The sequence below is a fragment of the Centruroides vittatus genome, unplaced genomic scaffold (assembly GCF_030686945.1).
Source record: "Centruroides vittatus isolate TY-2023 unplaced genomic scaffold, ASM3068694v2 contig_954, whole genome shotgun sequence".
Taxonomy (NCBI): Eukaryota; Metazoa; Arthropoda; class Arachnida; order Scorpiones; family Buthidae; genus Centruroides; species Centruroides vittatus.
This window is the reverse complement of record NW_027122633.1, coordinates 372,666-389,766: the sequence shown is the minus strand read 5'-3', so window position 1 is coordinate 389,766 and position 17,101 is coordinate 372,666. Positions and strand designations below refer to the sequence as shown.

At 23.3% G+C, this 17,101-nt stretch overlaps 1 protein-coding gene across 1 annotated transcript in view; it reads left to right on the top strand.

The window, feature by feature from the left end:
• Window positions 1-17,101, top strand: part of LOC136985136 (uncharacterized) — an 86,121-nt gene that overhangs the window by 29,399 nt on the left and 39,621 nt on the right. Inside the window, exon 2 of the mRNA XM_067282336.1 lies at window positions 991-1,347. Within this exon, the coding sequence (XP_067138437.1) occupies window positions 991-1,347 (357 nt within the window). The remainder of the gene's footprint in view (window positions 1-990; window positions 1,348-17,101) is intronic.

Below are 17,101 nucleotides of genomic sequence, written 5' to 3'. Positions count from 1 at the left end.
ATTTATTTAACGTATAGATTCAATGTTAATATCCTGAGGATAATTCGTAGCTCTATTTATATCTTGGTAAATATTTATTTTACTAAATATATTAGAAATAAGAGAAGTAAATTATTGTATAATTTCGTACATGTTAATTAGAAAGTGATGAATGAATGCATTTAAAAGTACAAGTTACAAGGTACCTGTTCGCGTGTTTTGATTAATGAACATTAACAACCTAGTTATTGCCCTGAGTTATTTCCTCACTATAAATGAACGGATGTAATTTAACTCTGCTCATATTGAGAACATCAATATCCTAGACCAGACAATGATATAACTCTTTAGAGTCTTTCTTATATCCAATAAATTTTACATTACATACCTATCTACAGAATACATAATTAATATACTAATTATACTACAATATAAACACAATAAATTAAATATGTATGGTACAAGTAGTGCATATTAACTATAATATTGCTAAAATATCTAATAAGGTCTATATTATAATACTCTACACCCTAATAAGTATTTAACGTTATTTAAACGCTAAATATACAATTTATAATTGTATGTATTGTCTTAATACAATTAGAAAAATCTGTAAATTTATAATATAAATATATAGATTTTTTTCTATTTATATACCAGTATATTATACTGGTATATATACCAAAAGACAAAAAAATATAATGTGTAATCAATATTTTTTAAATGCTATTTTCCATGAGATGAGCAATAAAAGAAAAAACATTATAAGTTTTTAAATTAATTTTTTACTAAATAAACATGAAGGTTCACTTACATTACATTATTATAAATTTAAATATATATATATATATATATATATATATATATTAAATATTATAATATATTATATTTAAAATATTAAATTTATATATATATATATAAATTTAATATTTTTCTCATTTTATTTTTTCTAAAACTACTACTTTTTTTACTTTTTGTAAGGTAACTTAATAGGATTTCGTTTCTTTTCAGCCGTAGAAATCCGACGCATTTCCGTGCCAAAGTGGGTTCAGAATGGAACTGATTCTGTGATTTTAGACTGTGAATACGTCTACAACGAGAACGACATCAGACTGGTGGTAAAGTGGTTCTTCAACGATAACTTGGAACCGGTATACCAATGGATACCAGAACTGAACATGCGACATACATCGGGAATACTTCAGGGTCGTTTAGATCTGAATTTCAGCGTGAACACGGTCGACGCTTATTCTCGTTACAGGGCTCTGAAGGTCTTGAATCCAACAACGGAGCTAAGTGGCAAATACACTTGTCTCGTGACATCACTAGCGGGGCAAGACTCCCGGGAACAGAACATGACAGTTTATGGTGAGTTTTGATCAAATTTATATTTCCCTTCTCAGATGTTATGATTTAGTGAGAAAACTTATTATTATACTCGTTGAAAACTTTAACCCAATCTTAAACTTTCTTTAAATTACTTCTTGAAGTAAAAATATCTAACAATAGTTATATACCAAGTTACGATAACGCTGACTATGCAAAGAATAAATAAATAAAAAACGAAAGAAAAAGGCAATTTTAAGAAGAAAACCAAAAGTATTTATAGCATAAGATGCTATCATTCTTCTAAACATATTTTTCATGTCATATTTTAATATGTTAATTTAAACAATATTGCTTAAAAATTTAAAAGGTTTCCTTATCATAGACATTATTGCACGAACTGTAATATAATATTTAATTTAGAAAATACGACATTTAATTAATTTTTGAAGAAACGAATTTTTTATTTATAATTTTATTAAAAATTACTTTACTTTCTTCGTTTTATTATTAAAAAATTAGTTTTCTTTTTTTTAAAATGGATGTCAGACAGCAATAAATTTTAATAAGACTCTTAAGTAATTAAATTGTATTAAATTCTCCAATACGATAGTAGAATATTCATTATTAAACAATACGTAATAAAATTATGCTAAATTTAATAAACTAAACTTTAATACTTTTAACTACATTAATACCACTATAATCCATATTATTGTGAATTGATACTGATTATCATACGGCAGTGAGCCCATCTGCTTGGTTACATATGTTGCGCTAATATATTATAAGCCTATATTGATTATACGTGGTTTATGGTGCTACCTTTATATAGCATTACTGTCTTGTAGAAACTCTATTATTGAATTTACATGTCAAAATATGCTGAATTCTGTTTTTCCAGAAATTATTGTAATAAACATAGATCGATACTAGAATATATAATTTTTACATTATTAAACTTTAAAAATATTCGACCACTCTGATTGATTTTTAAAAATAAAAATTAGACTTTAATATATAAATTTTACTTCTTTTTTTTTAAAGAATAATCTTTGATGTTTCACATGTGATTAGCTGCGATAGAATAACTAATGTAGTAAGATCTACTTTTTAACAAAATAGAAAAATCATTAATTGTTAAAAAAGATCTTTAGTATTGGTTCTTTTTTTAACTTTTAATTCTTAATTTGGAAATAAAAAGGAAAGCAAGACACAAAAGCAAGTCGTGTGGTAAAGAGTAATGGTTGCTGTAAGATCGTTAGTTGCATGTATTAAAATAGTGATGATGTAGAGAGAACTTATAGGTCATCGACTCTAGAGAATAAATTGATGGACTAAAAAGCATTATGCAAAGAAGAAGCCATTACTAGAAACTGTCAAATTTTTGCTTATAACCTATCGAATTTAAATTATGCAAATTATACTCATTATTTAGTAGCTATATAAATGCATTTAATTGAAACTTGTAATCAATTTTGTCTATCGCCTAATTAAAAGTTTTTTTTTTTTTTTTTTAATCTTTCGTTTATAATTTATTTTCTACTCTTTTCTGTTAATGTATTCTCTTTAGAGAAGTTTACAATTCGGCAGCTATGCTTTTCAATTTTCCTTTACTTTTTTAAAGGCTTGACTGTAATACAAAATATATAAAATAGTATAAGATACATAACAAGATTTAAAATTTATAAAAATATTTTTATATTAAATTTTATTGTGGATACAATTTGCATTTTCATTCTGAAAGCGTTCAAGAGTTACAAAACGATAGAGTTATGAAATATATAACATAAAAAAACGTTAAATTGAGAGATCTCTTACGAAATTATTTTTCGTATTATAAAAAGAAGTAATCAAATTACAGCAAAACATCTAAAAGGATAAAGGAAAGGGGAATAAAAATAAAATAAGGAGAATATAGCAATACAAAAGAAGTTTTGTCGTTTTCATACAAGTGAGAAAAAATAATAGAAAGTTTGTCGCAAACCTAACAGAATATTCAAAAGTGTGACGATAAATATTCACACGCTACGAGAGATACTAGATATTACCATTGTTATCCTTGTCCTGCTCTATGTATTGTAGAAGTCTGCAGTTTGGAATAAAAATAAAAAAGGATCATAAATTATTAATGGACATCTTGGCTCGAGTAGACCCATATAAAACAAAAAAGACGGTATAAAAATACACGAAAGCTTATTATATTAGTCACGGCGTATATATGATGGGTTTAAGATAAAGTTAAGTACGCCCTATCTTATCTTTTATTCATAAGACATTAGACAGTAAATTATATTATTATGTCAGAATTACACGAAAATTCAGCATATACTGAGGTTTTAGTGTGAAATTCTCACAAAGTAATTGAAAGATAAAATTATTAACACGCAATTATCTTCTAAGAATACGATTAGAAAACTTTTCTATGAGTGAATATTTATTATTTAAAATAAATGCTTAATTAATAAAGTGTCTTATATTAACGATAATTATGTATAAACATTAAACCCCATAAATTTTTTTAATTGGCATAAATTAAAATTTTAATTCTTCAAAGCTGAAAGACTTAAGATCGTCTTTATCCCTGAGATAATTTTCTATTAAGAATAATGTTATAGCAGTCAGTTAAAATGTCTAAAGCTAATTAAACATTACGTAATTTCTTATAAGTCTCTGAGCTTTTTGTTTCATTATTTTTGCTTTCGAAGACGACTTATTTTATTATCTCAACTAAGATGTATTATACATGTTAACAACAGTAGCAAATAAATATAAATTACACGAGTACTAAGTACATTATGAATAATCTATCCTTTAGTGGGAGCAATTATTTATGATTTAGTTTATAAAACAAAAACTTTTTTGTTTATTTCAAATCTTGTTTGATGCAGAATTCATATGGAATAAGGATAAAATATAAATCTGTTTTATGTACGGCATAAATAACAATTAAGTAATATATAAGTACATAATTTATGATGATATCTTTTCTTTTATAAACTAATTTGTTCTAGTTATTAAGAGACTTTATAATTCGATAGTTCAAACAAACCACAAATAAGAAAAAGAATGTAAGAATAAATAATTTTTCACCAGAGAAAATTTATGCAAAGCTGAGATATTTATGAAGGTAAGAAACTAAGAGAAGGTTAAATTAGCTTTATACAAGAAATTGTTTAATGAATATCTTCAGCCTATGGCTAACCAGTGGATGTTTTATTTTATTATTTATCTACACAGCTTTCACTTTCCTTCAGAACAAATAAAACTGAAACTCGGTATTTCCAAATAGAAAGAGAATTATTGATAGAATAAATTGAATCAGAAGAAAATAAGAGATATAGATTTGTACATCATGTCGCTTCACTTCGTATAACTCAGACTTCGATTATTGTAACCTTTAATTATTTACAAATCAGATATAAGAAAATATTAAACTGAAAACAAAAAATTTAATTATTTTTCACTCGGCATGACAAACTATTAGTTCGATAGCGTGACGAATACCTATTAAAACCTCGATTATTTTTCGAATTAATTTGCGAAGCCTTAAAATAGAAGAGTTGCTGCAGTTTGTTGTTATAACAAATCAATACACCTATTTTCAAATGCATCATTTAAAAATTAATTTTTTTTTAAATTCTTTATTTAAGCCGTTATTAGGTAAATTTATTATTATTTTTTTTAAATGAAAGTACTCTAAGTTATATATTTTTTTAAATAATAAGAAACGAATTTTTTTAAATGGAAGAAATCTAAATTTAACTTCTGTTATTTTCTGCATTATTTGGCATTCAGGATAATTTCGAATAGAATGATCAACTACCAATTATTGAAAAATAAAGAATATAATGCTTTTTCGATGAGTTGTGGGTTGAAGAAGAGAAACGAATGATCATTATTTTTTCGCTTTTTTTTCTGTTGAATTTTATTCCAAAAATATAATATTAATTCTTACGAAATGAGACGATGCAATACGAATTTTGAAACGATTTTCCAGTAATTTTACATACTACAATTTAATATACATTACGTAAAAATAGTTTAATAATAAAAAATAATATTGAAATAATTGTTATTCATTATTATGATACTTTAACTTCTTAAATGTCAAGGAGAAACCAAACCGAATCAAATGAGTACGTGCATAAAAGATACTTATTTTTCAAGTATTTAAAAACCTTGTAAGGAACTTGCTTATTATTGAAAGCTTATTCCCTACATACAAGACGTTTTTTTTATATTGTATGGTTAAAAAAAAATAATTCTTTTAGAGAGGAAACATTTCATTCCATTATGGGGCATATGCAGTTGCGTGTTTTGCTTAATGATTAATCCGATCCTAAGTAGGATTTAGTTCCAAGTTTAGGTTAATTAAGATCAAGTTACTAATTGTACAGATATAACAATAACGTTACCTTGATTAGAATTACTTTGCTAAGTAGATCATAAAATATTTTAAATAAATTTGAGTTATTTTCAATAAAACTAAAACAAATCTTTTCAAATGCAGATAAAAATTATAATACATTATTTACTTATTTCAAATACGCATATTGTATACAATTCAACTTTTAAAATTTATTTAAAAATACAAATAATTTTTTAAGAGGTAGAATTAATATTTATTTGAAATTCTGCAATATCTCATAACTAATGGCAATTATCTGAAATCAAATATTGCAAAGAAAAATAAACAAATGAGGTAATACTTTGTTTATATATCAAATAATGAAATGCAAACAGTTAATATGATAATGGAGAAGAGAAAAAAAGTCACATTTTCGATCTTCCTAAATATATTAATGTAAAGACAGAATCAATATGTACAAACATTAATAAGAATTCAAGTTTTGAATATTAAAATGGAATAATTTTCAATTTAAGTTTGTATAAAATTAATATCAATTTTTCATATTTGATAAAATATAATAGTTCAATTTTTTCTTCCCATTCTATGCTTTGATGATAAAATATTGAGTAAGATTATTACATTGGAATTATAACAGATAAAAACTTTATAACGCGTATTAACAGATTTGCAAGTTATAAATTATTAAACATTTAATCAGAAAAATCGAATATGAAAAGAGAAAAAATCATTTAATTGATAATAATTGTAGATAATAGTATAAATTATTAAGAAGAAAATCTGCACACAGAGGGAAAAATGACAGCTTACAATATATTGTAGTTTCATAAATAAAATTATATTGATCGTGCTCCATATTTTTTCTGACTGCCTCTCTACAACTGTGGAAAAATAGCAGATTTACCGTTCTTACAAACAGTTAACACTCATCCAATTGGGCAGATAATGCCAAGATATATGAATAGCTATCATTATGTACAGCACAGTACATACCCCTTCAAACTTCTGAGTTAAGAGATCGCGTAAATAATCGATCTAGTTTTTCATGAATGATTCTTACGGATTAAGGCAATCAAAATTTTAATCAAACTGTGCAAGTATCTAGAAATAATGGAAGCTGTACAGAAAAATTGGACATTGAATATGGGAAAGGAATCCATATTTATTTGCAATCACTCCGGAAAGAAATAGGGAAAAATAATTTAATATCAGTTATTTAATTTCAGAGATAAAATAATAAAGTTTTTAATATTTTACTATTAAAATGAGTAAAATAGTTCGTTTTTTACTGATTTAAATGGCATTCAAATAATTTTTTTGAGTATGGTAAACATCCAAACTATAAGAAATAATTTCGTTTAATAAATGTATGTTCGTCCTGTAGTTGAAATTAAATTCGTCATGGAAATGCCTTACGTTTTTCTATGAAAATTAAATACCAAAGGCAAATACCAAATAGTATGTTAATTCGCCTATTTTATTCCTGTAATAAAAATTTCAAGCATAAACTAATTTCTTTTAAAAACTTGAGAAACAATGAAGCAATTTCACGAAAGTGCCATTATTAATGAAATAAGGATTATAAATAAGTTAAAAGGTATTATATATGTAAAAGTTTTCGTGAGAGAAGCTGAAAATTTAAGTCGAACAGGTATATAATATTCCACTAGAATAAAATGCTTTTACTATTATTGGATCGAAATTTTACATTTTCTTTATCTTATTCGCATATTGCAATTTGAAATTTATTTCATTTCTACATTGAATCAAAATAAATGAAGTCTAGAATAATTTATTTTTAAAACTAGTGTCTTCTCATTTTCTGCTTTAGTAGATTTTTTTTTTCCTGTCCCGCTTTTCTGAAGATAAACATTTACCGTGCGATCATGACTTCATCCGCTCCTAAATGACTATTGCTATTTTTGTAGCACAATTGGAAGGTTTTATCAAATATTTAAGCAATTTCTATCTCAACGGAATCTCTTATTTTTAATAGAGTTACTCGCTTTGTTTTTAAGCTAAATACAATTTTTATTCAATTAAAATTGAATAAAATTGCATTCTATATGTGCAGTTTAAATTGTAGTCTTATTTGCAATATAACTGTATAGACAAATTATTTTTAATTAAATTTTTCGTAGTTAGTTGTATTCGCATTTATTTTTTGTCTTTAATTTCGAATTTTATCGAAGAAAAGAAGTAAATTATGATAATAACAAATCTAGAAAGTTTATTAACATATTTCTTTAATTTATGTTTAGGTACTAACCATAGAGACGAATCGTCTTCCATTGGCATTTAATTCCTTCTCTCTCTCAAAAAAAAAACCGACATGCGAAAAATTTCGAATTTTTCCATCGTTTGCAGGATCGTCCTCGTACTTCTTTTCTTCTTCTAGCTTTACCGATTGGTAATGTCGCGTAAATCTTATCATTTTTGTATCAAACTATTTTCTTTTTTTATTATCAATTTCTGGTTGTATTTTGTGTAAAAAAAAGAATAATAATAGCAATAAACCGCATACTATTAATATAATTTCAATTAATTTATATAATAGAATAAATATGAGAGAATTTGTATTATATATTTTAAATATTTATTGTTATCAAATAATTTTATTAGAATATTTGAATATTCTACTACTTTATATTAATTATTTTGAATAGAATATTAGTGTAATATATTAAGAAAACGTTTTCAATAAACATCCTGTAATATTATACTATAAAATAGTAGAAAGTGTTTTTATAAAACTTTTAATTTTTTTTTTCTTTTTCAAATAAGCCCTTATGCTTTAAAATTTTAACGAGAACATATTAGAATCTTTCTCAAGTAGTAACAGAGATGATATTCTTATTTTAAATAATATATTTATAAATGCAGAAGCATTATTATTTGATATAGAATAAAATATTTTACTTCGATCAGAGAAAAAAAATATAACGTTTACGGTAATAGAAACAAAATTTTAATTGGTTATTTTATATTCTTCCGGACAAAATGACAAATAAAATTATTACTATAACAACAGAAGAATTTAAGTGTATATTAACCTAGACATGATAACATTTAACTGTTTACATGTGAAGGAATATATTAAAACTTTTCTTAATATTCAAAATAAAAAACAGAATTATTTTTATTCAAGTTTAACTTTAACTATGGCATTTTTTAATCTTTGATGTGTACAATATACTTGCATATTCACTTCATAAAGCTTAAATGTATATTTAAAAGAAAAAAAGACACGAAGAAGAAATGTGTTTTAGTAGTAAATGTAAGAGAGATTTCATAATTAAAGAAAACAAAATTCTTAAATAGGATAAAAGTAAAAAGCGAATTTTACTTCAATTTTTATCTTAGTTTTTCATTATTGTATTAATTTCTGCGATTGTTAATTATCCTATTATTTGGAAATAAAATTAAATTGTCATATTTCTGTTTACATAATTTATGTTTAAAATAACATTAAATTTAATAATTCAATGTAAATTTAAATTATATATAAGGACATAAGCACGTGTATAAATGCTTATACGCTCATATATAGTATGGAGTTACGTGATGATGTATTTATAGGTTTACGTCATAACGTAGTCCTAGTACATTACTTATTGATTTATGTAGGCTACAAGATAAATCTCATTGATTTATAAAATCTTGGTGTTCCTTTCTTTAATTATTGATGATGTCACGGATTTCACTCTCGTCATGATTTTGTAATCATAAAAGAAAAATAAATTCCGTACGAATCAAATCAAAACAATATGTTAATTTCCTTTATCTATTTAACGATTTTAAGACAAATTCATATTAGAGGTGATTTTTTTTCCATATTTTTGTCATTTGTTTCATCTGTTTTTGGAATTTTTTCTTTATTTTAAATTCACATATTAATCATCGAAGTTGATATACTTTTGCAAGTTAAAGGATGCCATCAGCACATGTCGATAACTTTAATTGGTTTCTAACTAACGAATTTATTTATTTATTTTTTTTTCTTTTTTTTTTCTGTACAATATCATAAAAAAAAGTGGTAAACAAGTTATGTTTACCGTACAGTTAGCTTTCAATATTTGTTTTCGATTTTTATTAAACCTTTGTTGATTGCACATGTCATCGTTGTTAATCAAGTTAAACAGTTGTTTACTTTTCTTAATTCATGATACTTAGTAAATCTGGAAATTAATTTTATCTAACGCTTTTTATCAGTAAACAAAATGCACGAATATAGAATGATTAAATTTTATCGATTTTCCTCTTTCTTAATGAACTAGGAAGTGAGCATCCGTACAAGATCAATGTTTTCTAGAATGCTAATAATATTTCTACAAGTTCAAATATTCGTTTCAATTTATTTAATTGGTTGTTCTTGAGCGATATATTCCAGAATTATATTATTAATTTTTTCTAATATATATCAATAAAATCCTTAAAAATTATGTCAAAATTCCTGAAAAAAACATTCAAAAATTTACCCAAAAAAACATAATATTAATATTTCTTTTAAATGATATTTTAAATTATAATTAAATTTTAGTAATTTAATTAATAAATGCTTAATTAAAATTTTGAAATGTTATTAAATTTTAAAATATAAATGTATAATACATTAAACTATTATAAAAATTAAACGAGATTAGTCATTTAAAAATTTATTTTAAAAATACAAAAGTTAAAGTATTTAATGTATAAAAGCAAAAAAAAAAAACTTATTTAAATTTCAAATGTAGACTATATAAAATCATTTACAATGAGTTTAGTTACGAAATTTCTGATTGGAAGTTGATTCATTTAAATTTATTAATTCATTGATATCACGTAACCAGATCTTTAACAGATTTAGATTTTTATTCCGATAATACTCAAAGTAGAATACTTTATTGGCATTATCGAATATCTAATGAAGGGATAAATTTACTTACTGTAAACAGGACGATGTTATCATCTTAACTAATTCTTTGGCTAAATTTACATGGCGAAACCAATAAACGGGCCTTCATTGATTACACCAGGGATAATAATAAACTCGAGATTAATGCCTTAAACTAAATCAAAGATATTCCGAAACCAATGAATATTGACACTTCTGGGAATGACAAATTTATGATATAATTATTAAAATATTTATTATTTCCTTCGTAATAAATTCAGTTTTACATTATTAAATTTATTAGTAACTAACTAACAGGAAAAAAGAGGGGGGGAACAATTTTAAAATAATTGAATTTTTCTGTTACTAAAATTTAAATATTATCTATAGAATTTCGTACTGTACGTATCAATGTTTAGATGCGTGGCTTGATATTTTTGAAGGATGTGAAAGGAATTAATAAAAATTCCGAAAACTAAAAATGAACGTTATAAATTTATTCGGTGAAGTCTGTAAAGTAAATTGAGATAAGCTATACTTCTAGAATGTAACTCCTGGGAGTAGAGCGGAAGGGAATCGAACGTTCTTAAAATAGTTTCCCCATCTAACAACGTAAAATATTTGGAATTTCTCCTTGAATATGCTAGTAAAATTCGAATTTAATAAATGTTATTCACAGATTATTATTTTCATCAAATGATCAGGGCAATATTTTTTAAAAGTCTTCTTAAATAATCCTCTCAAATTCCTGCTAATCATCGGTTTTGGTGTTTTTTAACCTCTTAGTTTTTTATAGCGAGATCGACCATTTAAAAAATATTTCAATTAAATTATGGATCAAAATTACCGAAAGGATAAAGAAGTTCGCCTCTCAAAAATAATGAAGATAATCTCAGTCATTTGAGGAATTTCCAAGTTTAAATAAGAAAGAAAGAATACTTTGAAAGGTAGTGAATTCTCTAATTCCATTCACTCGTTGTTACAAAAATTGGAAGAAAAAATGAAAATAATTGGGGACATTGTTCAAAATTACATAAAAAGTCACGAAGAAAAGACAATGAAATGGAATTCTTCAACTATTTATATAAGAAATATTCAAACAGATATTTAAAAAAAATCGTAAAAAATTTCTTGTAATATTTTTAAAACCTTAAAAGCTTTTAAAATATTTCAAAAATAAAAAGATAAGCAGCATTAAAGTAAATCATATTGCCGCATTAATTTTTTTTAATGTAATATTCTTTTACTCACGAGAATACTTAGAAAACTCGAAATCAACATTTCAACTATTCTAAATATTTATAGATTAAGAAGAATTTTAAAAATTCTTCTAAATTCTTCTTAACCTATAAAATTAAAATATAAAGTCGGTAAAATAGATCTTATAAAATTGTACGTTATTAAATTTTCGGCATTAAAATATTCAAGTTTATTTCTTTTAACTGCATACGGGAGGAAATTATTTAGCATGAAACAACCTTGTTAAAAATAGGATTAATGAAGTAATTTCTCTGAATTTACAACTATGTGGAATCAACGAAACTAAATTCTCTTATTTACGATTCTGTAGATAAGTACTGGATTTTTTCCCTCCCCTCCTTTAGCCAGTATTAAAGTTAATGCTTCAGGACATATTACAGAGGCTTTCTGCCTCTGATAATAATCCAAGATGTCAAAAGAATCGTTTAAAATTCAAATAAATTCTCTCCTTTCTCAAAAACTAAAGATTATCCTCCTTGTAATATACTGTAGTATAGTATGATTATTCATTATTACTCTAACTCTCTCAATTATTTTTATTTAATGTGGTAATATCGACCAGCATATGCCGATGTCGCCCAGATTACTAGATTTAAAGAAAAGACAGATAACAGATGGCAAGAAAGAATTTTTTTTAGACTAAATTAATATCTGATTTCAATACTAAAGAAATTAATGTAGTGTGACAAATTGAATTATTTCATCTCGAATATTTTTCTTTAAAATATTAATACGTTGAAAACAAAGGAAACTTTAAACATTTCTACAAAGAATATAACTTATTGCATCGTGTAGGAAGGAAATACATTTATAAAAATAACTACAATGTTTAAATATATTATATAAAAGTTTTAAATATATATACATATATATATATAAGCGAGAATAAGGCCACGTTAACAAATGTTCAACAATTTATTAATCCACTAATGCGTGTCAACATGAATACTAACATCAATATCTATCAAGTATATCAATACACATTAATATTTCATAAACTGATCTTGAGAAAAATATATGAACATAAATCATAATAATGGGGTTGTCCTGTTTTGTTCAAGGTAAAACAAAATCAATGAAAGGATGCGCCCATCAAACTTTAACATTGCATTATTTTCCGGGCATTAATTATTAACTTAAATAAATAAATTCAGAAAATTAATCAATATATTTAAACAAATTTTTATTATTATTAATTTTTTTTAATAAGATTTTTTAAAAATTCATTTTCAATTTTTCTTAAATTGTTTAATGGTTTATTAATGATTAAATTCGTAATAAATCTAATAAATATTGTTTAAACTTCATTTAAAAATGACAGTTTCATCGTTTTATTATTAAATATTAATTCGTGTTTTAAATTATTTGATTAATAAATAATCACATCTTGATAATAAGTATGAATATTATTAGATTTGTGAATAATAGAATAATATATAAATAATAAATTATATATTATAATTTTTGCGGTAAAAATAGAATTGAATTGAGAGAAATTTAAAAATATTTAAAACGGGTTTAAAACAAGTCATTAAAGGTGACATTTAAATTAGTAAACAGAATAAATGGAAAAATTTGAAAAAAATTCGAGTGAAACACTGTACTTGTTAAATTTTATAAAGTATATAATCCGCCCTAGTTTTATGATGAATATTTTCAAAAATGAACCTAAAATTATTTTACTTTAAACGTTAATTATCGTTAATAATCTTCTAATAATTATCTCGATTATACCTACTTAATAATTAAACAAAAATAATTAGACCGGAATATATAATCACTAAGGCGAATTACGATTTAAAATAATAAAAGAAATTTAAATATATAGTAGTATTTTAGTTCATTTATATTTATTTTACTAAATTATCATCATTAACAATTTAAAATATCTTCCAATTTTGACTCTTTTTTTTTCTTTTTAAATGTTTAATACTGTGTAGAGTTATAAAAAGAGTTTCTCAGTTTATCAAATATTTGCTACAACTTATCGATAATTTAATTTTAATTTATTAGTATTTTACTATTTTATATACTTTAACATTAAACATTTAAACAGTAAAATCAAATTTAATTTCTATAGCGATGATTTTATTACCAATATATAACTAAACAAACTTAACTAAATTAGCATTAATAGCATTCTCTAATTATTTAATTATTACTGAAGTAGTTAAATATTTATTAATTTTACATGAATAAAGTATGCTGTATATTTTAAAATACAGATTGTAAATAAATCATAAAAGTACAAATAATTGATAGTTAATTAATTTTAAAAGAAAATATAAAATTTATTAATTAATCCACACAATTAAAAAAAAAACATTATAATCCTTTATAAGATGTAATTATTAAAATAATTAATATGTTCTTATTCTAATTTTTAAATGTTATACATTTTTATTCATGTAAAAATTTAATTGGTTGTAAACATTTTCTTCTAATTTACTTATTATAACTTAGTATTTTCTCTGTTAAATTATACGCTTATTTGAAGGTAATACGACGATTAATTTTATAATATTTTAAAGAAATAATTGAAAAATAATAATTAAAATATGAAATTATATTAAATAACTGCTTAAATCTTAAGATGAATAGTAATAATTGTCTTTTAACAAAACTCATTTCTTTTTCTAAAATGTTATATCCTTTCTGCAAAACAGAAAAGATAAAATTACATCAATTTATCTAAATATTCGCTATTTTTTTTTTTTTTGCTTTGGAGTACAATTTAAAAACTAATTTTTATAAATTTATGGTACACTGGTTATTTTTATAGGAAAAAGTTACATTTTAATCATAATTTATTTACGCATTAAAGAATGTTGCAACAAACTTAACAAGGAATTTGTTTAAGAATGATTTTTTAATTTTATTTATATTATATATATATTTTTTTTCTTTTGTTTCTATGTATCCACTTGTTAAATAGAGTTTAGAAACAAATACCATATCTTGAGGGAATTCAGAATTTTATGTTCCATGTAAAAACTCTGTTTACTTTACATTCCAGTATTTTCTCCTGACTAAGTCTATCAATAAAAGCTTAAAAAGTATAAAGGATCTTTTATATATAAACTTTATATTTTTAAAAGAAATTTACTGTTTTAACATTGATATCTCATCTGAATTCTACTTAAATATTATTTTGAATCTACTTGATTCTACTATTTATACTTATTTATTTTCTCGCTAGAGAGAAAAAATACATTTTATTAAAAAGATAATAAGCGTATTAAAAGTATATTAATTCTAATAGATTTTTTTTACAGTTTAAAAATAAAATATAGCCTATAATTAAGTAGAATATCTTTACTAATTAATTCCATAAAATGTAAATGTAAAAACACAGATTAATATATATGTTTTTCCATTTTAAATATTTGTATAAAGAATTTAAATATTAATCAAAGAAAACGTACGCCATTAACTTTGATTTTTTCGAGTTAAATGTCCAGGAAGGACTAGAAACATATATAATATTTTAATCTTTTAAGTTTCAGATATATTTTAATAAACTGAAACGTTGTTTAAGGTCTGAGAAAGGTTAAATCATAGCATTCACATAACTACATCTTATCTTTCATGTGATAAATATTGTTTATCTGTGCTACTGATAGCTTAAATTTCATCTTATTCGATCCATTTTCAATTATTTTTTTAATTCTCTTTTATATGTAAATAGATATAAATGTAATTATTTAAATAAATATAGAATTTAAACAAAAATTAAACTGGTAATTTTTTGTTTAAACATTTATGATATGATTAATTACATCAATTCAAATTAAAATCGATTAATCATATCATTTCAAAGGAAAAATTAAGTTATTTTTTTTGTTTTTAATTATATTTTTCAATATTTTGTCGTATAAATATTGATTTGAAACTTTAGACGTTTTCATCTTTATTATTTGTAATTAATTCATGAAATTCAATTAATTTAATTATTCATATTCGTTATTAAACTTTCTTTTTACTGTAGAGTAATACGTTTGTATAGCTGTTTTCTTGCTTTTATTATCAATTTTTCCCACAAATTGATACGAAGAAATCATATTTTTGCAAATTTAAATTAAATTTAAAAATTTACGTAAAAAAATATTAAGAAAATTTCTAATTTTTAATTTAAAAAATTATATTATAATTATTATTTTAGCTTAAGGAAGCGATGAAACTGTTTCGTAATGTTAATATATTGCAGAGAAACGAATAGAACATAATTGAAGTCAGGGAATAAGTACATTTGAGTGAGTACAGTATCATGCAAATATTATTTTTAATATGAAGACATACCGGTATATGATAAAGATAATTATATAAATGTCGTCAGTTAAAGAAAATCCTTATTAAGACTTTATCAAATCATAAAAATTCTTAAAAATTTTAGAGTTGAAACAAAAAAGATTTGAAATAAATCTCTTCAAAATAAATGAACAAAAAGACAGCTTTACTGAAAGGAATGAATCTTATATATATATATATATATATATATTTTTTTTCTTTAGAGAAGCTAAAAAATCATTCTTGTTGAAAAATATGATAGATAAAATACAGTCTACCTTGCTTTTATATTATTATTATTATTATTTGTAATTTCAGTTTTAAAATATTTAAATAAATCTTCTTAAATATATAATTTTTATATAAATATTTGCGTTTCAGATATGTTACCATTTCAATTCTTATAATTTAGCAAATTATCATTTATAATTATAAACATTCAAAAGATTACATAGTAGTTAGCATTAAATTAATATACGAATAATCATTGCTATTTTGTGGATAATATAAACAGGGTATTGCAAAATAATACTTTTACGTAATTTTTTTTTATATTATTACTTAATATTTGAAGAGTATTTACTTGGAATATAATGATAACAATTGGTTAAGCGCAAGCGGTTCCAAGAATTTCAAACTTTTACATCTTAGTTTTTCAATTAAAACCTCATTCCTGGTCATCTATTTAATGTAAAAATAGGGGAAAAAAGGTTCGATTTAAAAGCGTTATATAACAAAATGATAAGTTGAAAACAACATTATCTTTAATATTTTTAATGCTGATGAATTTTCTTAGAAAGTTACCATACAACTTAATAAGCATCCTTATTTTTGCAGTTAGTTTCCGAGAAGCTTGCTCATACTCATTACTTAATAAAACATGCAATATTATCCTAACACACAATAGTATTTTTGCAATTTCGTTGAAAGCAAATACAGATTAACAGAAAAATTAATGTACTTGTTAGCCTGTAAGGCAACTTTTCGTGTAGTTACAAGGTGAA